Source organism: Canis lupus, chromosome 11 (assembly GCF_048164855.1).
Source record: "Canis lupus baileyi chromosome 11, mCanLup2.hap1, whole genome shotgun sequence".
NCBI lineage: Eukaryota > Metazoa > Chordata > Mammalia > Carnivora > Canidae > Canis > Canis lupus.
The window spans coordinates 51,459,373-51,486,960 of record NC_132848.1 but is presented as its reverse complement, the minus strand read 5'-3'; the positions used below and the strand labels follow the sequence as shown (position 1 = coordinate 51,486,960).

The 27,588-nt window shown below is 45.4% G+C and overlaps 1 protein-coding gene and 1 long non-coding RNA gene across 2 annotated transcripts; both read left to right on the top strand.

Moving 5' to 3' along the window:
* The first annotated feature begins 4,992 nt into the window (after positions 1–4,992).
* On the top strand, positions 4,993–13,596 carry ATP6V1E2 (ATPase H+ transporting V1 subunit E2). Its single transcript, XM_072768238.1, has 2 exons — positions 4,993–6,015; positions 12,630–13,596. Exon 2 carries the CDS (start codon positions 12,733–12,735, stop codon positions 13,411–13,413), a length of 681 nt encoding a protein of 226 aa, XP_072624339.1. The 5' UTR covers positions 4,993–6,015; positions 12,630–12,732; the 3' UTR covers positions 13,414–13,596.
* A 5,556-nt stretch (positions 13,597–19,152) lies between these two features.
* Positions 19,153–19,999, top strand: LOC140642293 (uncharacterized). The gene is made up of 2 exons (XR_012038778.1): positions 19,153–19,344; positions 19,712–19,999. It is a non-coding gene; the product is annotated as an uncharacterized lncRNA (long non-coding RNA).
* The last annotated feature ends 7,589 nt before the right edge of the window (positions 20,000–27,588 follow it).

Genomic DNA, 27,588 nt, shown 5'->3' with positions numbered 1-27,588 from the left:
AGTGAAACCCCTCATCGCTAGCTTAGGAACTTCCAGGCAGCATGGGCTAGTTCCCCAAACTCACACAGGGCTGAAACATGTTCGACTTTCAACCAGCCAATGTGGAGAGACCTTGTTGAATGCCCAGAAAATTCAGTAGAAACTCCAGAAAAGTTACACATGAGTAGAAGGGCTAAATTAGCCCTCGAGTTAAAAGGGCTAGAGGTCCCCTCAACAAAGTTTATGAACAAGCCCCATAAAAACTAAGTTCACCCAGTATGACCATGATTGCTAGATGAAACAAATTTCATGATTTTTTTTAAAGGACAACAACAAAATACAGACATTCAGCAACACAGAGTTCAGAATGTCAAGAATAACCAGACGTGCAGAAGAGTAGGGAAATGTAATCAGGAGAAGAATCAGTCAATGGAAACAAACACAGAAATGACAAAGATAATGAAATTAGCAGACGAGGACTTAAAAAGGCATCATAAATATATACAAGGATTTAAAGGAAAATGTGAACATGGGGGGGGGGTGTAAGGAAACGGACGAGAGAGACAGAGAAAGAGAGAGACAGAGAGAACCAAACTGAACTTTTAGAGTTGAAGATTACAATAACTGAAATGAAAATTTCACTGGCTGGGCTTAACAGCAGATGGGACATGGTAGAGGAAAGTACCTGTTGCATTGAAGACATGGCACTAGAACCTCTGCAGACAGAAACACAGAGACCAAAAGACTGGGGAAATAAAACAGAACATGCAACACAGCAGCTGTGTCCTGAACGGTGAGCTCCCAGTGAAGAATGGGAATTTCCAGTAGATCCCAAGGGGCAGGGCCCAACTGGTTGTAAATGTCCTAAAATAATGCATGTTGGTTGGTAAATGCCCCCCAGAGCCCTGAATGCCCCCACCTTGCCCCCATCACTCTAGGCCTTTACCTGGCCGCCTCTGACCTCCTGATTCAACATCTGAAGAGTTCATGTGGGGCAGAGCAGAGGTCTTTCAAGACCCTGTTCCAACTGAGGCAGGATCACTCTGGTTGGTTAGTCTGAGTAGAATAAACTCAAACAGAGGACCCTGGGCACACTTTAAATCACCTTGATTTTAAAATTTCTTATTGAGCTTTGTGTTCCAGAAATGTGGACAGGACACAAGAAGGTGTCCCTCTGGGGTGGGCCCCTGCAGGCCCTCCCCCCTACTTCACATGCCTTTCTCTTTTGTTTGAAAGAGGATTGCAAATCCTGTGCTTGTGACAATCTTTGGGGGAGACAATATCGTATCATCCATCATTCATCTATGGGTCCAACAAATAATTATTGTTAATCTACTGCTGCGTACTGGACTCTGTGGGGAGGGTTAAGATGAGTCCAGTGGGGGGCACTCAGAACTAGTACTTTCTCCAACAGAGTCCAAGTGTCTGTGCCTGGTGAGGGAGGGACAGAGTTGGAAGGATAGTTCCCGTCCTTGCAAATCACACCCCTGGGGCAGGGGTTGAGCTAAGTCTCACAGCAGAGCTGAGGCTGGTCAGGACCTGTAACAGTGAGAGTTAAATCAATATTAAAGCAGCACCTGCCATCTGAATGTGTCCCCTGAGCAGAGGACTGGTAGCAAACGTTGTTCCCATATGTTTCTTGGCAAGCAGAGCACCTGCACTCTCTCGAGACTGTCCCTGACCATGGCTCACAGGCCAGAGGCTTGGCCACCCAGCTTCCTACAAGTGCTTGTGGACCCGGGCTTCTTGCTGACCTCATACTCCCCCTCAGGCCCTGGGGAGGCTTTCTGGGGCTAAGACTACTCTCCTGTGCCTACCTCCCCACAGGCAGCTCAAGGAGTGTGGTTCTAGGAGGGAAGGATGACAGGCACCCTTCAGTCAGGGATGGATTGGAAGGGCTTCTCTTTGGGGGAGAAACTATCACTGAAAACCTTTTAGCTATGCACCTTTGAAGCAGATGGCTCTTGGGGAGAAGCTGACTGCTTTGAAGAAACCTTCCGGCAGGTGCTTAAAAAGGAGAAATTAAGTTGTGAATTCGTAACGTAAATTATTTGGGGTGGAATGCTTCTTATCCTGCCCTGTTCTCTCGTTCATATTACTTGCCTGGCTCCTGTTGGCATTCGCTTTCTCCGGCCCCAACCAGAGCCTGCCTTGCCACTGGGATGGCGTTCCTGGAATAAGACCGTATGTGGCCCATCACTCCTCAGCCACTGAAGCAGAGATAAAGCTTTATGGCCACTTCTGATTTTCTCTCTGGGCGTCTGCTTTTATTTTCTGATGAAATGAACTCTGGCTATTGCTTTCTCCCCCCAACCCCCTGCCCCCAGCTTGCTTCAGAGGGAGCACCATGCATAATGCCCACTTTCCCGCATCTTTACCCTGAGCGGAACAGCTCAGCCCCATGCTTGGAGCTGCAGCAGGTGCCACCAGGGCCAGCCCCCGAGTCGTCAAAGCTGCTGGCTCTTCTTCCTCGGCTCCTTCCATCCCAAACCTCCGCCCCTGTGTTCTTGTCTGAGCGCTCATCCACGTGGTCTCGCCCCAGCGTTTGGCTTCCAGCCAGGCTAGCCTTCCTAAACCCAGGCTGGGCCAAGTTACAGCCCTGCTCAGAAGCCTGTGATGAGTCTCCTTTACCCCATGCTCCAGCGCTCGGCAATGGACATTTCAAACTTCCCCCAGCTGATCTTCCACCTTCTTTCTGGACACTGCTCACTCCCACTGCCACCGTGCACCTGTCTGCTGCTGCCAGAACCACTCCTCCTGCACATCCCCACCATCGTGTCTTCGCGCACAGCCTTCTCCCACTCTGGACTATCTCATTCTTTCTGGTATCGAAATGGTCCACCCTTCGTGCCTGTCTTGTCCCCTCCCTCCTGGATGAGCCCTTGCCTGGTGGACTGCTCCTTCAGCTGAAGCCTGCAGCCCGTGTCCTTTCCTGGCTGCCATCCCAGTCCATTTGGGGGGCCAGGTACCTCTCTACATTTCTGAGCCAAGATCCTCTCTGGAAACTTCAAGGTGTTGCTTTGAATAGGATGTCCATGCAGCCTTGAGCAATTCTTATCTAGTTGGATAAAATCTCCGTAACGAATATTACCAACTCGCTACGCTCTCCAGGGGACCTGCCTCCAAAATGAGGTATCTGTGGTCACTGATGGCATGTCTCAAACCTCCCACTGCCCAGTGTACCTGTCTCAAGAGTGGCATGTTAGAGAAGAGCACACGATGAGCTTGGAAGGGGAGCTTAGGGATCACAGCCCCTCATTCACTTAACTTTCTTGCAACTGCTGATTCCTAACACACCAGACTGTAATGTGGGGACCTGCTTACCTGTTCCTTTTCCCCTTTAGAGCGTGGGCTTGGGAGACAGGGTTGGCACAATATGGCCTCAACATACATTTGTTGAAAGGAAAAAAAGAGAATGCCCCCTTCCCACCTACTTAGTATTTGAAATTTCCCCAAAGCAGTAATTATTCTTCTAAATTTCCTCATCTGCTTCCTGGGCTCTGCAAGTTACCCTGTGCTCCAAGCTCTGGAAAGCTCCTTTCCTCCCTCACTCTGTCATTTCTAAGTGTCTGGAGGCCCAAGTTTTGGCGCTTCCTCTCTTTTGGCTACAGTCAGGAGCCCACACCCAGATACGTCTTCCCTCAGACTTGCTTATAAACTCCAGCTGGAATGAAGAACAGTTGCTCCAGGGTCTGGGCAAGGCTCCAGACTAACAGACGTATTTTGCCCACCAAGCGCTCCTGCCTCCCCCTCCTCTGTGTCACTGTGCTGGGGATGCTGCACTTCTCGGGGTACACACAGGGCACACAGGCGAGGGCTGGAGAAGAGAGATTTCCAAGCGCACACTTCCTCTGAGAACCCCTTCCGTGCCCACGGATGCGAAGTCATCAGTTCTGGAAATGTCTCCTTCCCCAAGGTCACAAGGAGGGCTGTCTGGGGGTGTGAGCAAGGTTCTATTGCTTGACCTGGGTGATGGTTACAGGACATCTGCCACATAACAGTTCATTAAGCCATATATTTACATTTCACAATTTCACATACTTTTTTGAATGTGTGTTATATTTCACAATTTAAAAAAACCAAAGAAGGAAGTCCTCCCCACTCCAGCCTTGTGTTCCACTCCTGAGCCCTCAATCCAATCGATCCCTGTTTAACCAGTTCTTGTCTTCATCTAGCCCCTGCCAGAGAAGGCACTTCTTGTCCTCAAGGAATTTCCTGGAGAAAGAAAATAACTGGAGCAACCAAAGACACTGACTCCAGTCCTGAATTATATCTGGAAAATAGGCCATGCTGTCATTATCTTGAGGAGTCCAGAGGTCCAGGAGGTGGTGGGGCTCAAACTGGGCCTGAAGACACAGGTGGGATTTAGGTTACTCGGAGAAAGGCGGAGGAGGGCTTTTAAGCCAAGAGAAGGGTGCGATCGAAGGCTGTTAGGTGGGACTGAGACCGATGGAGAGACCCTGGTTGGTGCTGACAGGTTCACGAGAACAGGACTGGCTAGGAGAGCCCCGGATGCAGCCCCCAGCCCCAAGCATGGGCCAGGTGGACGCCACTGCAGAGTGAGCCTGCCTTGTTGGAGTGGAGGGCTCTGTGTCCTCAGCAAGAGCAGACATGTGTGGTTCACATTTCTTGGTTTGTTTTGTCCTTTAGCTCCAGCCACAGGCCCATGTGGGCTCATAATCCCCATCCCAGACAGATTGGAAGTTGTATCTGCCAGACACATTACACGGCACGCGCATTCCTGCAGAGACATTTGCTCAATCCCTGACTTTCAGCCCTGCCCTGCCCGGCAGCTGCTGTCAGGCCCAGCAAGGACAAGTTGTTTTGAGGTTGCAGGGCAGGGGGAGGCAGGAACTAGGGACAGCAGGTTCAGGGATGGTCCTGGGTGCCGGCCTGTGTGATGACTTCTATTGCCTCCCCACCCAAAGAGCCCTGGAATTCAGAACTCCACCACCATCACCAAGGTTATGGCTGGTCACCTGAGACCATGGGTAAGGGGGCCACAGAGTGTTGGGAGGTTCCCAAGCTCCAGGCGGGCCTACTAAGTCTAATACCAGGAGGCAAGATGTGCGTGTGCTTGCACTTACTTTGGGAGTGGAAATCAAATCAGTCCTAAGTACTCTATATATACATAGACACAAAGAGTGACCGTGATGAGCGTGAAGCCTAAAGCAGAGAAGAGCTAGTGATAACAGTAGTAGGAATGAGAACGACAACTAGGAGGCATGAAAAAGAGCCCCGCAGCTGGCGTCAGGCTAAACATCCGCTTCTTCCATCTGATGCTCACGATGATCCTACCACATGGATGCTCTTGTCATTTCTATTAGATGAAGAAACAGGAGCTTTGAGGTGTGAGCTGCTTCCCCAAAGTCACGGAAGTAGTAAATGCCAAACTAGGATCTAAATTCCAGGAGTCTGACCCCAGCACCCAAGCCGTGGAAGCCGGCGGTGCCCACGTAGGCCCCATCTAGTCTTGGGAAGGATGTCTCCCTCCCGGACCCGGACCTGACCCCAGCCCAGCGCCCCTGTGGTGGGTGTGGCACTCTTAAAGAGCATCTGGCAAATTTTGCTTCCTCTGATTTCTTATGAAACGACCTTTGGATTTGGCTTCCCGTGCGACCCACATACAGGGAAAGAAGGTCATGATCTGCCAACAGGACAGCTGTAGTTTTCATTAGTCAATTAACAGGCTGGCTGCCTGGGTTCACACACATATCTGTTTCCGGATGAAGCGAGCCCACCCCAGGGCTGGAGCCCGCCGTGTGCCAACTTCATTGAGATTCCGAGGATGCGAGCGTAGCCCCCAGCCTGTCCGTGTGCCAAGGAAATCCCTCTTGGCCTCCTTTTGGCAGGCTTGGCCAGTCTTCCCCAGTGACAGCCTGGCTTTTTGGATTCAAGTCTCAGGGTCTGGCTGTGAGGGTCTTCTGCAGAGAGAAGGAGGCAACAGTGCCAGGTTCCAGCGTGCCTTCCAAGTTCCACATTCCGTGCGCAGACTCCCGGCGCCAGAGCGAAGGCCGGCCCTTGGCAGGACACCGGGTAAGGGTTCTTCTGGTACACTTCTGCCTCTCCAACACAACCTGGGGCTTCCCAGATCTCCCATTCTCTCCCACTCTCTGATGTTGTGGCTCCCAAAGCTGGTAACCAAGCAGGGTTACCTAGGAAGACTTTTAAAAAAAACCACCCATTTAATTGTCTTATTTAGAAGCAGAGAATATTGTGTTCTGTTGACAAAAAGTGCAGTTTTAAAAAAAAAAAATTACATTCTAGAACAAGGGGACAGTTTGCCTAAGACTTCGCACCCAAAATCTTGGTCTTTATCACAAGTGCTGGGTTGTTTTACCTCCGAGCTTGGTGAGAAGTGCATCATTCTGGGACAGCATTGTCTTTTTTCTTTTCTTTTTTTTTCATTGTAGTAAAAAAACACAAAACACAAAATCTACCCTCCTAACAAATTTTTAAGTGTATCATGCGGTATTGTTAACTGTATCTGCGTGGTCACACAGCAAATCTCTAGAACTTTTTCATTTTGCATGACTGAAACTCTATATCCATTAAACAATAATTGCCCATGTTCCCCATCCCCAGTCCCTGACAACCACCATTCTACTTTCTGCTTCCAAGTTTGACTACTTTAGATACCTCACGTAAGCAGAATGATGCAGTATTTGTCCTTCTGTGATTGACTTCTTTCACTTGACATAACATCGTCAAGACTCATCCATGTTGCAATGGATTTTCTTTTTTTTTAAAGGTTGAATAATATTCTGTTCTATGTATATATCACGTTTCTTCATCCATTGATTGGAAGCACATTTAGATTGTTTCCATATCTTGGCTATTGTGAATAGTGAGTGCTGCCGTGCTGATTAGCATGGGAGTGCTAATATCTCCTCAAGATCCTGATTTTAATTCTTCTAGATAAATACCCAGAAGTGAGGTTGCTGGATCATACAGTAGTCCTATTTTTAATTGTTTGAGGAAACTCTGCTATTTTCCATAGCTGCTACTCCGTTTTACATTTCAGCAGTAACACACAAATTCCAATCTCTCTCTATTCTTGGCACACTCGGGCTTTCTGTTTTTTGGTTTTTGTTTTGTTTTGTTTTGTTTTAAAATAGCCATCCTAACAGGTGTAAGGTAATATCTCATTTTGGCTTTTATTTGAAGTTCCCTGATGTTAGGGATGTTGAGCATTTTTTCACATACTTTCTGGATATGTTGTATGTCTTCTTTGGAGAAACATCTAGTCCTTTGCCCATTAAATTTTTTTTCTTTTTTCTTTGTTATTGAGTTGTAGGAGTTTCTTGTATATTTTAGATATTAACCCCTTATCAGATGTATGGTTTGTAAATATTTTCTCCCATTCTATAGGTTGCCTCATCAATGTATTGTTTCCTTTGTTGTGCAAATTTTGAATCTGATGTGGTCCTGTTTGTCTATTTTGCTTTTATTGCCTTTGCTTTGGTGTCATGCCAAGAAATCATTGCCAAGACCAGTATTATGAAGATTTTACCCTGCGTTTTCTTCTGGGAGTTTATGGGCTTGAGGTCTTATGTTTAAGTTTTTTAATCCATTTTGAGTTGATTTTTGTGTATGGTGTAAGATAAAGGTCCAATTTTATTCTTTTGCATTCAGCTATCCAGTTTCTCTAGCACCATTTGTTGAAAAGACTGTCCTTTCCCCATTGTGTAGTCTTGTCTCCTTTGTCAAAGATCATGTTATGATATATGTGTGGGTTTATTTCTACGCTCTCTATTCTGTTCCATTGGTCTATATTTCTGTCTTTATTTTATTTTTTTTAAGATTTTATTTATTTATGAGAGAGAGAGACACAGGCAGAGGGAGAAGCAGGCCCCATGCAGGGATCCTGATGTGGGACTCGATCCCGGGTCCCCAGGATCACGTCCTGGGTCAAAGGCAGGTGCTAAACCGCTGAGCCACCCAGGGATCCCCTATATTTCTGTCTTTATGCCAGTGCTGCACTGTCTTAATTATCATAGGTTTGTAATATGTTTTGAAGTCAGGAGTGGGAGGCCTTTGGCTTTGTCCTTTTTCAAGAGTATTTTGGCTATTCAGGGCCCTTTGTGGTTCCGTATGAATTTTAGAATTGTTTTTTCTATTTCTTCAAAAAATTCCATTGGACGTTGATAGAGAATTTGTAGATCGCTTTGGTTAGTATAGACATCTTGATATTAAGTCTTCTATTCTATGAACATAGTATGTCTTTCCATTTACTTGTATTTTATTTAGTTACTCTTGCAAGAATGTTTTGTAGTTTTTATTGTATAAGCATTTAGCATCCTTAAGTTTATTCCTAGTATTTTGTTCTTTTTGATGATATTATAAAATGGGATTCTTTTCTTTTCTTTTTTTAGTAGTACAAATAATAACAGCACTTATTATGTGCTTTGCATACATTATTTACTCAGTTTTCATTCTTCAAGTATAATTAACAGTGTTATATTAATTTCAGGTGTACAATATAGAATTCAACAATTCTATACATTTCTCAGTGCTCATTACTCTTAGTTCCTTTTATCAGTTTCACTCATCTTGGCACCAACCGCTCCTCTTGCAACAACCAATTTGTTCTCTGTATTTAAGAGTCTGGTTTTTTGACTCTTTTTTCTTTTTAAATTCACCTGTTTTGTTTCTTAAATTCTACAAATGAGTGAAATCGCATGGTATTTGTCTTTCTCCAACTGACTTATTTCACTTAGCATTTTACCAAATAGGATTTTTTTCTTAATTTCCTTTTTGCATTACTCATTGTTAGTGTACAGAAACACAAGTGATTTTTGTATGTTGATTTTATATCCTGCAAACTTGCTGAATTTTCTAATTAGTTCCAACAGTTGCTTTTTTTTTTTTTTGTAGAAACATTAGGATTTTCTAGATATAAGATATGTGATCATTTTACCTCTTTTTTCCCCCTAATTTAGAAATCTTTTATTTCTTTCTCTTATCTAATTGCTATTGCTAAGAGTTCCAATAATATGTTGGATAAAAGTGGCAAAAGTGCACATCCTTGTTTTGTTCCCTATTCTTAAAGGAAAGACTTAAATCTTTATTAAAGGAAAGACTTGTACCTTTCAGTTTTTCACTGTTGAGTATGATGTTAGCTGTGGGCTTTTCATATATGGCCTGTATTATATTGTGGTCATTTCCTTCTATTCCTAGTTTTTTAAACGTTTTTCTCATGAAAGGATGTTGAGTTTTGTTAAACGCTTTTCTGCAACTATTGAAATGATCATGTGATTTTTATCCTTCATTGCAGGGATAAATACTACTTGGTTATGGTGTATGATTCTATGTGCTGTTGAATTGGGTCTGCTAGTATTTGTTGAGGATTTTGTACCTATGTTCATTAGGAATATTAGCGTATGGTCATCTTTTCTTACAGTGTCTGACTTTGGTATCAGGATAATGCCTGCCTCATAAAATGACCTTGGAAATATTTCCCATTCCTTAATTTTTTAGAAGCATTTGAGAAGGATTAGCATTAAACTTTATATTTTTGGTATAATTCTCCAGTGAAACCATCTGGTCTTGGATTTTTGTTTGGGGGGGGGGTTGATTACTGATTTAATCTCCTCACTAGTTATAGATATGTTCAGATTTTCAGTTTCTTCATAACACAGTCTTGGTGGGTTGTATAATTCTAGGAATTTATTTCTTCTGGGTTTTTTAATTTGTCAGTATATAACTGTTGATAGTATAGTTTTTTATAATCGTTTTTTATTTTTGTGGCTGCAGTAGTACTTATTTGTCATTTCTGATTTTGAGTCTTCTCTCTCTCTCTCTCTCTCTTTTGTCTGCTAAAGGTTTGTCAATTTTATCTTTTCAAAAATCAATTTTTAGTTTTGTTGCCTTTTCCCCATTGTTTCATTTATTTCTGCTCTAATCTTTATATTTTTTATTTTTATTTTTTATTTCATTATTTCTTTCATAGCGAACGGGGAGGGGTAGAGAGAGAATCCCACAGACTCCATGCCCACTGTGGAGTCTGGCTCAGGGTTCATTCCCACAACCCTGAGATCACAAACCTAGGTGAAATCAAGCGTCAGACACTCAACCAACTGAGCCAACAATGCACCCCTCTAATCTTTACTATTTCCTTTATTTTGCTAATTCTGGGCTTAGTTTGTTCTTTTTTCCCCCCTTGATCCTTGAAGTGTAGAGTTAGATTGTTTGGGATCTTTAATCTTTTATTAACGTAGGCATTGGCTGCTATAAATTTCCTTCTTAGTACTGCTTCTGCTACATACCATAAGTTTCAATACGTTGTGTTTTAATTTTTCTTTGTCTCAAGATATTTTCTAATTTCTCTTTTGATATCTTCTTTGGCCCATTGGTTATTCGAGTGTGTTGTTTAATTTCCACATATTTGTGAATTTTCCAGTTTTCCTTCTGCTCTTGATTTCTAGTTTCATTCCATTGTGGTCAGAAAAGATACTTGGTATGATTTCAATCTTCTTAAATTTGTTAAGACTTGTATTATGACTTCATGTGACCTATGCTGGAAAATGTTCCATGTGTACTTGAGAAGAATGTGTGATCTACTGCTGTTGGTGGACTGTTTTGGATATGTCTATATGTCTGTTATGTCCATTTGGTCTATATTTTTGTTCAAACACCTCTGTTTCCTTGATCTCTGTCTGGATATTCTATCCATTACTGAAATGGGATATTAAAGTCTCCTAATATTATTGCATTGCTGTCTATTACTTCTTCAGTTCCTTTTTTAAAGTATTTTATGTATTTTTAAAGATTTTTATTTATTTGAGAGAGAGAGAGAATGCAGTCAGAGTGGCAGGCAGAGGAGAGGGAGCTGGATCCCAGGTTAGCAGATGCTTAACCGACTGAGCCACCCAGATGCCCTTACTCTCTTCAGTTCCCTTTGCTTCATATATTTGGGTGTTCTGATATTGGGTGCATATATATATTTATGATTGTTATATCTTCCTGGTGAATTGACCTTTTATTATTATATATCTTTTTTCCTTGTGACAGTTTTTGACTTAAAATCTATTTTGTATGACATAAGTATAGCCACTCCTACTCTCTTTTGGTTACCATTTGCACAGAATATCTTTTTCCATTTTTTCACTTTCAGCCTATGTGTGTGCTTAAATCTACAGTTAATATCTAAGCATATATTTGATTTTTTAAAATTATTCAGCCACTCCAGGGAGTTTAATCATTTACATTTAAAATGATTACTGATAAGGAAAACCATGCTATTGCCATTTTGTTAATTGTTTTCTGTATGTCTTATAGATTTTTTTGTCGCTCTTCCTCTCTTTCTGCTTTCCTTTTTTTTTTTTTTTTTTTTTTTTTTTGACTGGTTTTAGTGACACAGCCTGATTCCTTTCTCATTTTCATTTGTGAACCTGGACGTCCATCTCCTTCCTCAGACTTGGGGAGTGTTTGGCCATTATTTCTTCCACTAAGCTTTCTGTCCCTGGAACTCCCATATTAATATATATTGATTCATTTAATGATATCCCAGATGTCTCTTAGGCTTTCTTACCTTTTTTTTTTTTTTTTTTTATGTGTATCTCTGGCTGGATAATTTCAAATGACTTGTCTCTGAATTTGCTGGTTCATTCTTCTCCAAACCGTTTGTTGTTGAAAACTCCTGTAGTGAATTTTTCAATTCAGTTATATTCTTTAGCTCCAAAATTTGTTTGGTTCTTTTAAAATATTTTCTTTCCCTGTTGCTAGTCTTATTTTATTCATGTTTTATTATAATTATTCATAATTTTTCTGAGCTCATTAAGCATCTCAAGAAGGCTTTTTAAGACATGGATTTTCAGACCCTAATGGCAGAGATTCTAAATCAGTAGTCTATAGTGGGGTCTGGAAATCTGTATTTCTGAAAGTTTCCCTAGGTGACTCAGATGTATGCCTAGTTTTGGAAAACACTTCCAATGAACCCTCCTACTTCTCTCCGAGATGCCACCATACCAGGATTCTACCTCTGTATTATTATTTTTTTTAAAGATTTTATTTATTTATTCATGAGAGACACAGAAAGAGAGAGAGAGAGAGAGGCAAGGACACAGGCAGAGGGAGAAGCAGGCTCCATGCAGGGGGCCCGATGCAGGACTCGATCCTGGGTCTCCAGGATAACGCCTCGGGCCAAAGGCAGGCGCTAAACCAGCCAGCCACCCAGGGACCCCCTACCTTTGTATTATTTGAATGATCTTGAAACACTTCTGCCTTCAGACAGCCTTCCTGGATTTAATCCTGTCTGACCACGAGTGTCTTAGGGTTCTCCCCAGCTCTCTCCAACCCAAAATGGGCTTACGCTTCCCATTTCTGTATTAATTTGGCATTTCAGCCCTTCAATTTGCTATATGAGTCTTAGGCCATCACTGTAAAAAACTTTTGGACTAAGTCTACCCTATTTTTTTTTTAATTTAATGATGAAAAAAAAAAGTGATGAGTGTAATAGAGGTAAAATTCAGGGAATCCGGGTTCACATCTGTTCTTTGTCTGTTCTTATAGGGTATAACCTCAGATAGGTAGCTTTTCCTTTCTGGGCTTCAGTTTCCTCATCTGTGAAATGAGCAGTGAACAGATGGTCTCCATGATCTTCCTTTCAGACTCTCACTCTCTCCTTTCCTCTCTTCTGCACTCCATAGCTGAGGAAGTGGCATTCTGAAGTCATTCCTGAAATTCTGCCCTAAATCAAAGGAGCCAGAGGGCCCGCGAATTCTCCCTCTACCTCCCTTTCCAGGAGCAACCATGGCCCTAAGTGATGGCGATGTACAGAAGCAGATTAAGCACATGATGGCTTTCATTGAACAGGAAGCCAATGAAAAGGCAGAAGAAATAGATGCCAAGTCTGAGGAAGAGTTCAATATTGAGAAAGGACGCCTTGTGCAAACCCAACGACTAAAGATTATGGAGTATTATGAGAAGAAGGAGAAGCAAATAGAGCAGCAGAAGAAAATCCAGATGTCCACCATGAGGAATCAGGCAAGGCTGAAAGTCCTAAGAGCCCGAGATGACCTCATCTCAGAGTTGCTGAATGATGCAAAGCTGAGACTCAGCAGGATTGTGGCCGACCCAGAAGTCTACCAGGGGCTCCTGGATAAACTAGTGCTCCAGGGTCTGCTCCGGCTGCTGGAGCCCGTGGTAATTATACGCTGCAGGCCACAGGACCTCCTCCTGGTGGAGGCTGCAGTGCTAAAAGCCATCCCTGAGTACATGGCAGTCTCCCATAAATGTGTGGAAGTCCAAGTTGATCAAGAGGTGCACCTGTCTATGAATGCAGCTGGAGGTGTGGAGGTCTACAGTGGCAATCAGAGAATAAAGGTTTCCAATACCCTAGAAAGTCGACTGGATCTCTTAGCCCAACAAAAGATGCCTGAAATACGAAAGGCCTTGTTTGGAGCCAATGCCAACAGAAAGTTCTTTATATAAGCCTCTGTGAAGTGAAGCTCATGTTGAATTGCTAAGCCATTAAAAGCCTAAGTTATTAGGGCAAAGGAAACTAGTAATGTTTCCTCCTCTTTGTTGTTTTCACAGGAGTCTATTATCTTTCATGAAGTGCCCTCTGAATAGCTAAAAGCGTATTTTGGAATAAAACCTGAAAATGCTTATAAATCTAATTCTGGTTTATCCATACATACCACATCTTCTGGTCAATTCAATAGTATAGGTTGAAGGGAATAAAGACATCTGCTCTTTAGCTTATCCTTTGGTTGAGATGTGAATGATATTAAAGTTTTGTGGGTCTTCTGACTGCTCTAAAATTCTTTAATATTATCTGAAATATGTTTTCCTTCTTTTGCTTCAGCTTTCTGTACTTACACTATTTAATGAAGTTTAGAGATCTTTTTCATGTGACAGGGCCAACTTCATGGGCATATGACCAGCATAGTCCCACAGGGTTCCATGTGCAAAAGAGCTCAGCATTTGGGGTTTAATGCTCTGTAGCCAATAATTTGAAATTCTTAGTTTTATCTTTGAAAATGTGTTTTATAAGTGAAGACTGATGGGACTTTGGAGCATGTGCTAAGAGCATGGAGCCTTGGCTCATGCATGGTACCAACTACCATGGCCTACCCTCCTTCATGGGATGGGTTCTTGGCCACTCACTTTCCAGCTTGCTGCTGCCCTGAGACCCAGACTTTCCCTCCCTCACCCAGTCAGCATTGCTGCCTTCTGCCTTTGGTGAGGGCTGGATGTGCATGCAGAGAGGGTCAGGGATTTGTGCATGCTCAGCAGAGTCTTAGAGTTGGGCATAATGGCAGCCATCTAGGCCCCAGAATGGCAGTTTCATGGTACATTCAGCAAGTGACTTGCTGAGGGCGAGTCTCTTGCCCACCACGTACTGAGTGTGGAAGTTTAAAGACCATAGGATTCACCTGTCTGCTATGGATGGGGTCAGCCATGCTACTGGAATGAGAGCCATTTGGCTTGACTTCCCTGACCCCAGCCAAGGCATAGCACATAGATTTGGAGGCTGGTGGGAAGGAAAGACCCAGAAGTTGTCAAGCTTGCAGGGCCTGAGTCTCAGATTGGGAACTTCGGGATTTTATGAGGGTCTATACTTGTCCTAGAAAGTATCCCAGTCCATCAGACAGCTCAGTGCCTAGGGGGACTTAGATTTATCTCTCTGGTCAATTTGAGACATCTTCCAGGAGAAGCCAAGAAATGCAGAGTGTATAATTTTGGTGATTCTCCATACACTTATTGCACAATGTAAAGATAAATGATAAAATTCATGTTAATGATTTAAAGTTTTAGGCTTTATTTACTTAGGCATTAAATAGCCAATAAGTGCCATTACGAATCAAAAGAGAGACTGCAGAAGAAATGAAAAAGCTTTATATTTTAGGGCCTTTTATTGTACTTTCTGAACAAAGGATTCCCACGTTTTCTTTTTGCACTGAGCCTTGTAAATTATGTTGCTAGTTCTGCATATGTATGTTAATTTACAGATTAATCTATGCCCAAGCGTGGTTTATGTATTAAAATAAAGGATTTTGAAGAAAAGAAACCCCAAGCCACTCTGCCAGGACAAAGTTTGGCTTACGTGGTCAGGAACAGAAATGTTGTAAAGCTAAAACACAAAGTGGAAGACCGATTATTAGAAATCAGGGTGTCTCACAAAGCCTGGGGATAGGAATCTCTTACAGTCTCAGGAGAGGGCTGGACCACCTGGGAATCAGAAAGCTATCTGAAATCCTCTACCTGGTGCTTCATTTTCTTTCTTTTAGGGGTGACTTTCTTTATTGCACAGCTCAAATGGTGGAGTATACATGCCTCAGAAAGCTTATAATTCTAAAGTTTACGTGTTGTAGTTCCAGAAACAAACTTCTACAATTCCACTTTCCTGAGGAGGAATACACTGGGCCCAGCTCAGGTCAGATGTCCACCTTCGCTCCAGCTGACATCTGGGGGCTGTTCTCAGAGAAAAGGGGGTCTTTGTCAGCTAGACGGTCTCTGCAAAGGGTGCTTCTGTGTGGTCTTTTTAAGTTAAGAGTTTAGTCATTTGCTGAACATTTTCTGAATGCCAGCAATGAGCTAGGCCCTTTGCTGGCTGCTAGGCTGCAAAGAGTGTGTACGGTCTGGTCCTGTCCTTTAGTTATTGACACATAAATGGATGAAGATCATGGTAATGATACAACGTGACAGTGCCAACCCAGAGCCCTCTAAGCAGGACTGTGAATATAAGGTATGGGAAGAGAAGGTCCCAGAAGGCTTCTGGGGTGCTGGCAGTTGAGCCAAAGAAGGTACTTTGGGCAAAGAGGGGGGCGATATGCGAAGGCACTGAGGTATGAAAAAGCAAGTTGTGTTAGAGGAACTGCACATAGTTGAGTGTAGTCGAGTGTGATGGAGCGTGAGGGATGTGGGGGACGTGACCACAGATGAGGCTGGGAAGATTCTGAGGTGCAGTGGGCCTTGCTCAGGAGTTAGGCTAATTCTGCTGGGTGGGTGATGAGGGTTCATTGAAGGACTTTAAACAGGAGTGCAGCCATGAGAGCTGGACTTTTAAAAGATGATGCTGGTGTCACTGTGTGTGGAAAACATGTTGGCGGGACCAAGAGGCTGGAGGCAGGAGCCCGGTTGAAGGTTATTTACCAGCCCAGGTGAGAGATGATAAATACTCTATGTTCTTTTGTGAGATAGGTCAAATTCATTGATATACAGGCTGGAAGAGACTAGAATTAGTGACTTACGTCTTACCCTCCCCCCGCCCCCGCCCCAGCCCTGTCCCCCAGAAAATCCTTTCCCTCGTCCAGGCTTGAGGCTCTCTGTCAGTTTTGCATCATCTTACAGTTTTTTCTTATAAGAGTGTTCTTCCCCTCAGAGCCTTCTCCCGCTTCTCTCATTCAAGGCCAAGAAAGCATTCCCTTCCCAGCTGCCTGGGCCCTCAGCTGCCTCCCTCCCCGGGAACCCAGACCCCACTTCCTGCTGTAAGGCAGGAGCATCTGAATCCTCTTGGCCTGCCCCAGCTCTGGCCTTCTGAGCTGCCTTCAATTCATTATTGGGACCCCTGACATGAATTCATCTCCAAAACAACTGACAGGTAGGTTTTATGAAAGTTTTATGGGAAGTTGATGAGAGCTTTACAGAGTGCCTGTGGGGCCCAATTACCCTGAGTCCCATTCATTTGATTTTATTTAAGACTTGATGTATTCGTTTGAGAGAGCGAACATAAGTAGGGGTGGGGACAGAAGCAGACTCTGAGGAGTGGGGAACCCTGAGTGGGGCTCCTATCCCAGGGCAGGGCCCCGGGATCATGACCTGAGCTGAAGGCAGATGCTTAAGGGACTGAACCACTCAGGTGCCCCTCTCTAAGTCCCATTTAAAGATCTCTCTGTTTTTCCAAACTTTTCTCTCACCCAGAGTTGCTAGATACTTTCTCTTTCTCCTCAAACTTCTCAGCTTCTCAACCCTTGGGCTCCGGTCTCCACCGTCATTATGTCCCCTCAGCAAAACAAAAGCTGGTGGCCAAGGAAGCCCTGGCTCGCCCAGTCCCTGGCTGCAAGGACTATACAGTTCCTGGTGAGGACTTGCCATGCACCACCTTTATTTACTGTTAGCTGCTTTTTCTACTCAGCCCATCATTTTAGACATAGCTCTCTTGGAGCAGGGACGGTGTTTTGATTCTTCCTTCCTGCATTCCCTGCTGCCTTGTTATTTTAGTGCTGACCTTGGGTGCACGCCACACGTAGTAGGTTCTGAACCCAAGTCTCTGGTTGTTACATTCTTTTCCTGCCTGGCTCCGGTTTCTGGATGGAGGCCTCCGGAGTCTGTCCTCTTCAACCCATAGATAGTGCCATAGAATGAGGCAAGTGTGTGAGATGGGGGCCAAGGGAAGAGTGCCAGGACTGTAATCAGGGGATGGTGCTTGATAGGAGGATCCTATACTGCTCCTAGGGGAGGGGGGTGGGGGGGCGTGAGGTGGGGGGGAGCTGCGAGATGGGCGGAGACTGAGCTCAAGCAGGACTGTCCCCTGCCTCCAAAGGAAACTGTGGGTTTATCGCTTTTCTTTGCTTCCCTGGGGGGTGGGGGTGGGGAACAAATGGGAGGGGCTTTGCTTTGGACCTGGGTGCAAAGGCAGGGGCTGGAGAGGGCCTGGGTCCTCCTCAGGGGCCTCCACCATGGGAGAGGCAAAGCTCAGGCTTCAACACTAGCCCTGACCCGTAGGGTAGGCTGCTTGTCACCATTCTGACAGCTGCCCTCCTGCAGGGCTCTTTGATTAAGAAATGCTTGCACTGGGCACTTTCCATTAGTTGACTGATACAAATCAGGGCACCTGGCTGGCTTGCTCAATGGAGTAGACAACTCTTGATCTTCAGGTTGTGAGTTCCAGCCCCATGTTGGGTGCAGAGGTTACTTAAAAAAAAATAAAATCTTAAAAAAAAACCCACCCCAAACCAATGTCCACACATTCTCTAGTAGCATTAACTGTCCCACCCTCAAGAAGGCGTGCACCTCCTGTAAGGGACTCGGTCCCTGCGAGCTGAAAGGAGCAAACTGTTACAACCGCAGGCAGGCACACCCCTTCCCTAGGGCCCTCCTCATTAACACTTCCTCCCGAGGTGCAAGGGAAGCTGTTTGCTGCTGCTGCTGCTGCTGCTGCAGAGGCTGTGCTTTGGGGCGAGGCTGCTTCTGCACCCTCTTTCCCTGCTGGCGGAGGGCCCGGGGAATCTGAGGGCCCACCAGAGCCAGGCTCTGCCCCTCCCTGAGACCTCAGCCCCAGGGACCCAGGAATCCCGGTGCCAGGGGTAACCCGGTAGAGGGAAAGTATATGTTTAATTCCAATCCTGAGTTGCCTGGAGAGGCAGAAATGGAGGGGACATTTGAGCCTGTGCTGGAGCCTCGGAGGAGGCAGGGAAAGCAGAGCAGCAGATGGAAGATACTGCAGGGCTTCCTCTCTGTTTCTAGGGTCCCAGGACCCCCGGAAGTGGGTCAGCAGATCTATTCTGGGCCAACCACAACTCCCCATGCCTCTGGGGAGCAAGTGCAGCCCTTCACTGAGCTGCCCCAGGAAATTGCACAAGGCTTTGCCTCCTTCCTCTGCCCTCCTCTGTGTCCTTCGCTGTACCCTCCCCGTCCATTACCTCAGCTCTGAAATCATGCCTGTTGACAGCAGGGGGAAAGGATGGAGTCTCTCTTCCCACCCTCTCCTCCTAACACTCGGTTCCAAAGCATGATAGACCCTCACTGTCAGAGCACCCCATGCTCCCGTACAGTCCCCCAGCTCACCCACTGGCCTTTCCTGCAGGACAGCATCCCTTTCACTGGGAACCAGGCTATTGCACTCCCCCCTCCAGATACAGCAAGAGGGGTCCCAGCTCGTGGAGACCGTGGTAGCAGACCCTTGGTCCAGCTCACCCACCCCCACACACACCTGGGATGATGGAATTGAGCAAGATGTGCTGGCACTCAACTGGAATAGGGAGAACAACAGGGAATATTTGAAGATTCTCATCTTTCCTTATTTGGAATTTGAGTCCTGGGTTTCCTTGCAGTCACTTAAACTCAAATCAGCAGACCTCTTATTCATTCATCCATTCATTCCACAAATATTTACTGCATGGTTACCAAATGGCAAGCGCTCTGCCAAGCACTGCATCCCTTGTAGTTACTGCTCCGAGAGCTTTCACAAAGGAACGTTCTAGAACATTCTAATGTGGATGGTGAAGCCACAAGTGGGAGGGGCCAGGGCTCGGGAGGGGATACCAAGCAAGCAGACAACTGGTGATTTCCAGGTGATCTAAGTGTGATGAAGAAGTCAAGGGTTTTGGACGGTGAGGCCTTCTGTGACCTGTTCGCATTGGGCTCTGGGACCTATAGCACAAGAAGGAGCCAGTCCTGCCTACAGCAGAGGGGAAGGTGAGCAGAAGGAAGGACATTCTGAGCAGAGGGAGCCACAGATATAAAGCACCAGGCAGAAAAAGCTCTGCTGACTTGAGTAGAGAGAAGGCCAGTGGGGCTTCACTAAATGAGTGCAGGGGAGAGAGAAGGGTCAGTGTGAGATCATATTGGGTCTTGTGGGTGGCATTTAAGGAATTTGGATTTATTCTAAGTACAATGGGAGTTCATTTAGGGCTTGCAAGCATGGAAGGCTCATGACTTTGCTTTTTGTTTTTTTTCAAACAAAAAGTTTATTTAAACATCAAGACACTTGACTTGAAAGGATACTAAGATCTATTTCTTTTAGAACAATTTTCTTAAAGATTTTTATTTATTTATTCATGAGAGACACAAAGAGAGCGGCAGAGACATAGGCAGAGGGAGAAGCAGAACTCGATCCAGGACCTCGGGATCTCGACCTGAGCCAGAGGCAGACGCTCAACCCCTGAGCCACCGAGGCATCCCTCTTTTAGAATAATTTATCCCTACTTAAAGACGGTGGCCCCACATGTAACAGCGACATGCAAAAAATTATAATTTATAAAATTTACAAAATTATAAAATTGTCCTTGGTTGTACAATGATAAATGAAAAACATTAAAATCTTCAGTCGAAGAAAGTCTGTAAGAATTTACATGTTGTTCTATCTTTGTTAAACGATGAGGACAAACGAACTTACTGGGGTATAAAGGTAAGAGCCACAGGAGCAGGCCACTAAAGGAAAAAGGGGCTATTTTCATACAATCATTATTTTTCCCCATCTCACCTCCATTTGCTGTCAACTGAAACATACCATTGGCTGTTTTGTTTAAAAAGATGCAATACACCTGTGTACATACACACCTGATGTACAATAAAGGAATGGGGAGGGGAAATGGAAGAAGAGTGGAAGCTGTGCCGTTGGAGTCAGGATGTGACGCACCCAGATTGCAGTTTTTATTTATTTTTTTATTTTTTAAAGATTTTATTTATTTATTTATTCATGAGAGACACACACACACACAGAGGCAGAGACATAGGCAGAGAGAAGCAGGCTCCACGCAGGGAGCCCGATGTGGGACTCCTGCTCACTTCCTGGGCCCACTGGCAGCCCTTTAAATCAGAATCTGATCTGCCTCATTGACAAACCCTGTCATTCGCGACTGGCTTTCATTAGTGAGCTAAGTGCTGCAGGCCCCTTAACCTCACAGTGCTCCAAGGAACCTTCAGGCCTCTGCCTCCAAATGAAGGTGATGGTGGTTCTCAGGCTTGATTCCTTCCTGGACCTTTGCCTCCTGGGGCTTTGCCTCCCCGGGCAGCGTGCAGTCTCTTCAGCTGCTGCTTCACAAGAGAGGTACTGGGGTGGCAGTGAAGGAGCCATACCTGCAGCACCCAGAGCAGCAGAAGCGTGACAGGAGCTCATTTTACGGTGTAAAATGCCCCAGCTTCTCTGTCCAGCACTTGCCCCTCTCCTGCTTTGTTCCAAAGAAACTGCTTGGACCCCACAGAAGCAGGGAAGCAAATATCTGGTCATCGACCAGCTCAGACAGGTGGACAGGTCTCCTTCTAGGCAATGCTTTTTGTACTTTTCCCTAAAAGGCTCCCTGTGGCATTCGGGGCTACATCCCCAAATGACATCTCCTTTCCTACAGAAAGTACCAGAAGTCCTGGTCTTCAGTTGCCAGAACTTAAATGCACTATTTGCACAACTCGCCCCATCCAAACACCCCCCTCTCTTCCTCCTTTTTAAGGATGCTTCCCTGCCACGAGGACTGCTAAACCTGGGCTTAGCACCACTTCTTAAGCACTTTGCACGCTTACTGTACTTAGGGGAACTTCTGTTTTTCTCTTAGCTCTTTATAGCACACCCCCCTTTCTGGGCCACTCAAACCCTGCCTCTTCCTGACTCTGGGATCCTTGGACTTGGACACACCCTTGGACTCTCAGCCCATTGGTTTGTTTCATGTATTGGAGATTGGGTTCATTTTTCTGGAGAGGGAGTTGTTCCCTCTCCTGTGACTTGCTAGATTTTTCCCATTTGAGCCATGAGGGTCACTGACCCCTAAGGGGGTGAAATTGAGGATAATAACGTACTGACTCGGGCCCTATACGAACAGAAAGATCTGGTAAGCAAGGATGGCACTGGGTATTTTTTAAATGAATGAAACCTGGCTCTGGAATCGTAGCCTGGTCTTCCACTGATTCCCTTGGGCTTTGGATTGGACTCACTCCTACTCTCTCTGGCTGTTGTGTGACCCTGGCAGGTCACATCTCCATCTGTTAAGTGAACAGCCAGGGCCCGATGACCAAGTTCCCTGAGACCCCTCAGCCCCCTAGCTTCCCACTGGCTTCACCCCCTATTGATGACACTTGATCTCTTCTCACCTCTCTTTCTAGGCTTCCTTCTCATGCCTACTGGGTGCCACACATGCTAGCATCTGGGGTCCCTGCCCCTTTCATTGGGCCATGGGCAGGGCTGTACCCTAAGGGGCACTGGGAGAGGATAAACTGTAAATCTACTGGCCTCTCTCCAACCAAGGGCAGGGTATGTTTTGGGGAGCCTGCATTTGGGAACAAGACTGGCTGGGTGTGGTGTCGGTGTGGGTGCAGGGGTTTGGAGAGTAGTGGGAGAAAGCCTTAGGCCTTGGGCAGTCCCACTTGGGACACAGAGAGCATCAACAGGGCATACTTCCTGTCTTCAGGCTCTTGCCCACTGGAGAGAATCCAAACTTGGATCTCAGTTTGAGGTCTTAATAATAGTGTTTTCTATTCTCCATCAAGGCACCATGCAGTCCTTATCTAAGAGAATCTGTGTTGTTTATAGGTCAGAGCCCCGGGGTGGGGAATTGCAGGTCTGGATTCTATCCCCTGGGTTGCCATTCATTTGCTAGATTAGCAAACGAACTCACCTACTATATGCCTTAATTTTCCTATCAGTAAAATGAGAGAGAAAATGCCTGTTCTTATTGGGGTGTTTTGGCAGTGAATTGAAATATAAGACAGAAAGGCAAAGAGATGCTCATGTGTTCCATACAAAGTTTGATAACTGAAACTTAACTCAGTGAAAAAATTTTATTATACAAGAAATTAAAGAATACATTACAGATGTCAAAAAAGTTTTATAAATCACATATAACTCTACCATCCAAATACGGTTATTTTCTTTTTTTCATATTTCACAGTGATATTTCAAATAATTACACATGATATGCCTACCATTTTGCACCTCACATATGGAATCACTTGGTCTTTATAAGCTTCATTTTCAATGCCTACAAATTATTGCACCTAATATTTTTTATAATCGATTTTAACTATTGAAACAGTAATTGACATTTGAATTATTTTCAAGTTTTTATGATAATAGTGCTGCAATTAGCACATGACTTTTTAGTGGAATCAATCTGTATATAACATTTTGTCTACTTGTTAAATCGATACACACACATTGTTGAAAAATTTAAATATCCAGTATAAAGAATATTTAAATCACAGGTAATTGTTCCGCTGAGAGATACCCTTGTGAAAATGTCGAGTCTGTCCTTCAATTATTTTTCTATGCATATATTGGGAGGAGGGTCACTTGTGTGCATACACCTTACTGGCCTATTGATGCATACAGTGTTGCACACTGTGGCAGGGAAGTTAAGAGCCTGGGCTCCCAGTTCAGAGTCTCTAAGTTTAAATCCTATTTCTGCCACTTACTCAGTTAAGCCCTTTGGATAAACTCTACACCTCAATTTTCACACTATATTTGCTAGTCACCCTTAGGCAAGCTCCTCCTCTGGGCCACAGGTTTTAGAAGAGTGACAGTAATAAAATCTGTCTCCAATGGTTGTAAGAATCTGTATAAACCATTTAGCAGAACATCTGGCACATAGTAAGTGCTCAACAAATATTCCCTATGGTCATTTTTTCCATGCCATGATACATTCTTGAAAAATCACCATTTTAAACACCCGCCTGATTATTGTTTGATAACTGAAACTTAACTCGGTGAAAAAATTTTATTATACAAGAAATTAAAGAATACATTACAGATGTCAAAAAAAGTTTTATAAATCACATATAACTCTACCATCCAAATACGGTTATTTTCTTTTTTTCATATTTCACAGTGATATTTCAATCAATGGAATAATATGTATATATATTTAAGTTTCCATCACAAGGCAGTGGTGTCTGCGTACCTAAACCTTTGCCCCAGATTACTTCCATGGGCAAGCATCCTAGAACTGGAATTAATGGGTTAAGGGTGTGACGCTTTTTAAACGACTCTTTAATGCCTATGCCAAATTGCTTTGGCAGAAGAGATCTTAAAGAAACGGGGCTTAGGCATGGCTTTCAATCTCGGATTCTTTTTCCCCCCACTCCCCTCCTTTCTCTCCCAGCCCTTACATCATTGCATTTGAAGCCAGACCCTTCAGGGTCCTAGACTTTAGACACGATCCCTTGGTGTGAAAGGGGCCAGCGCGGCGGACAGGGAGGAGGGAGAGACGCCTGGGTTTGAGCGTCCTCGTAAGTGCAGCGAAGTGACAGCGCGGCGGCAGGTGACCCGGGCCTGCCCTCGTAGGTCCCGCTCCCCGCCCGCCCCTGGAGCGCGTCCTCACCGCCCCTCCCGGGCCCGGCCCTAAAGGAGCCCCTGGGGACTTAGGGACGCTCCTCGGTGCCCTGGGCGCGGAGAAGGGCGACGCTGGGAAGTCCAGACTCGTGTCATCCCTGGCGGGCGGGAAGATGCCACCGCGCGGCTCGCGAGTATTTGCTGCCCGCAACCGGGTCCTGCAGGCCAGGCTCGGTGCCCGGCGCTGTGCACACGGGGGCCCAGGTGACAGAACTCAGGGCCGCCCCCCTGGGCGTGAGACGAGCTCGGAACCCAGGGTGCCCGGCCGGCGGGGGCGCCCCGGGGTCCCCGGGGGAGCCAGCGCTGCAGGCGGCGGGGCGACCAGGGCCCAGCTCACACCCGCCTGGCGGGACGTCTTTTTGGAGACGACGACGGTATTTCAGAGCAATGCTTAAAATAAAATGAGTAAACAAGACAGGAGGGAAGTGTTGATTGGATGGAGGGAGATCTCCTTGGCCCATTTGGTTGGCCCACCAACCCAGCGCCAGGCAGAGCCCCCAGCTTCCAGCACGCCCTCAACGCCCTCAACTCTGCATTCATTCTAGGCACCCTTCCTTGCAGCCAAGAGCCAGGTTTGCGGGCCTTTAGGGGGGCAGGGTCTAAAGTTTTTCTTGCAGACTCCTCAGAGAATCCTGAAACTCTAGGTACTCCCCTTGCACATTTGTGGGAGCATTCTTTTTTTTTTTTTTTTTTTTATAGTGTAGTTACATAGGGTGAGCCCTCTGGTGTGTGCAAACACTGACATTGGAAAATAAAACTGCCATGTGGTATCTGTATACAATGGAATATTCCTCAGCCATTAGAAATGACAAATACCCACCATTTGCTTCCACGTGGATGGAACTGGAGGGTATTATGCTGAGTGAAATAAGTCAATCGGAGAAGGACAAACATTATATGGTCTCATTCATTTGGGGAATATAAATAATAGTGAAAGGAAATAAAGGGGAAAGGAGAAAAAATGAGTGGGAAATATCAGAAAGGGAGACAGAACATGAAAGACTCCTAACTCTGGGAAACGAACTAGGGGTGGTGGAAGGGGAGGAGGGCGGGGGGTGGGGGTGACTGGGTGACGGGCACTGAGGGGGGCACTTGAGGGGATGAGAACTGGGTGTTATTCTATATGTTGGCAAATTGAACAGCAATAAACAATAAATTTATATAAAAAAAGGAAAATAAAACTGCTTTTGGAGCTCTGAAAAATATTTCCAAATGAAATACTATAGCCACTGCATACTCACTGCCATCCTTTTAAAAAACACGTGAAGTTTATAACAGTAGGAAAAAATGTCATCTTTCTTTTTTCTCCTCGAGTTTATATTTCCATTCTCCTTTTCCTACATAATTTTATCCTCATATATTTTTATGATCGGATGACTTTTATGTACCACCTTGTCATACTTCTCTCCAAAAGCTTTGTATATAAAATGAATTAAGTTTTTAAATTTCCTGTGACCATAGATTCGAAATGTTAAGAGAATATGTTCTCTCGATTTGTACCATGACAACTAGTCCACAATCAAAACAAATGCCATTAGGGATTTTAATAGATACTAAGGAAGCATAAAGAATAAAGCTTAATTGGAAATACATTTCTTAATGAGATAAAGCTTTTTTCCTGCCCCAATTAGTTCCTGTTTCCATGAATGAATATTACTCATTGCTAGATGAGGTCAGGGTTCAGCATTAATTCTTGTGTGTGTGTGTGTGTGTGTGTGTGTGTTTTAATAGATGTGAGAGCTGAGCTCAGGAACCTTTTCACGTATGTAAGTACAAAGAAGTATAAGGAGTTTGTCAATCAATTTTAGAAATTCTTTTTGAGTTATATGCCGACGATCATATGGGTGGGTCATTAAGAATCTATCAGCTGACAACTAGAAGAGATTCTCTTTCACTTTGAATGAAAGCAAAGAATTAGAACCTCATTGATTTGCCCAGTCATCAGTCATTCCTTTCCTCAACACTGATGCCGGGATTTAGAGTGTAGCTTTGATGCGCATACGTTTTTCCCTAAGCCAATGCACCATGGTAAGATTTGGCATGGGTGAGGGGTGTGCCTTTCTTTTTGAGAGGTGGGAGAAGGGTGACTGTAAAATGAGAAGTAGGAGGGGAATGAGCAGCACCCCTGGACCGAGACCTCTGACCTCTGTGAGCTCAGGCAGGACACCAGCAGGGGAAAGCCGGGGTGGAGGTTGAGCGCTCGTCCTGTGAGGCTCTTTAAATGACCCACACCAAATACATGGCCTGTGACGATCTTCGTGTATCCCCAGGAGCACCTGCACCCTGGGTTGTACTGGGCCACAGCTGGATGGATGGGCAAAGAAGGCGAAGTGATGGGGCCAGGGGTTCCTGGAAGTTCTGAAAGTCTCTTTGCAGGAGATGGGGGGCTCTGGGTAGAAGGTCCTCCCTGGGGAGTGGTTGCTCCTGTGCAGGGCCTTTCTGCGGGGTGGGGGGGGGCGGTCAGCCCCAGTAGCAGTGACCCGAACCCATGGACACCAGCTGTGGTCGGTCTCCAGATCCAGCCTCTTCTCTCAGAGCTTTCCTTCTCCTTTTGGTTCAGCCTGCTTTGAGCTCTTTTTTTTTTTTTTAAAGATTTTATTTATTTATTCATGAGAGACACACAGAGAGAGGGGGTGGGTAGAGGCACAGGCAGAGGGAGAAACAGGCTCCCTTGCGGGGAGCCCGGTAAAGGACTCCATCCAGGGACCCCGGGATCATAACCTGAGCCAAAGGCAGACAGACCACTGAGCCACCCAGGCGTCCCTACTTTGAGTTCTTGAAAGAACTTCTTTCTCATTCTTCTGTGCAGGACCTCTGCAGGGCAGGACAGGGTCCCCATAGACCAATTAGAGTGCAGAGGGGTGCAGTGGGGCCAACCAGGGCTAGAGAAAGCCAGAGCCCCTGATGGAGTGCTGGCTACTTCGCTGGTTTGCCTCTCCTCTCCATCCCAGCTGTGCTCATCTGTGGGGCCTTGGCTGGCCTCTGTGGCGCCTGTGTGTCATTAGAAAAATGCCCCCTTGGGCAGCCCCAGTGGCTTAGCAGTTTAGCGCTGCCTTCAGCCCAGGGCCTGATCCTGAGACCTGGGATCGAGTCCAATGTTGGGCTCCCTGCATGGAGCCTGCTTCTCCCTCTGCCTGTGTCTCTGCCTCTCTCTCTCTCTCTCTGTCTCTCTCATGAATAAATAAATAAAATCTTTAAGAAAAAGGCCCCCTCTGGACATATACAGTACCAGGAGCCCATAAGGTGGGGGACATACAAGATACCTTTGTACTAAGAAAAGGCTCCCCTTCCTCTGGACTGACACAACCCAGCACCCAGAACAATGGCTTGGCCAGGGGAGGGTGGACTGCATTTCAGCTCCCACTTGTCCCCTCCGTGGGACACTTGGCTATAGCACACCTGCATGACCACATGGGGGATGCCCTTGCCTTTGGCACACTGTTTCCTCTATCTGAAGCATTGTCCTTCTACTAGATTAGCCAAATCCTACCCATCCTTGTGGCCACCTCCTCCTCCAAGAACCAGGCTCCTCCGGCCCACCATCATCTCTCCCTCTTCTGACTTCCTGTGATGCCTTCAGTCTGTAGACATTAATCATATGGAGATGATTGGGCAGGGTCTAC

Bases quoted from the DNA above. Each gene is read 5' to 3' on its own strand.
- ATP6V1E2 (XM_072768238.1), top strand. From the start codon at position 12,733: ATGGCCCTAAGTGATGGCGATGTACAGAAGCAGATTAAGCACATGATG.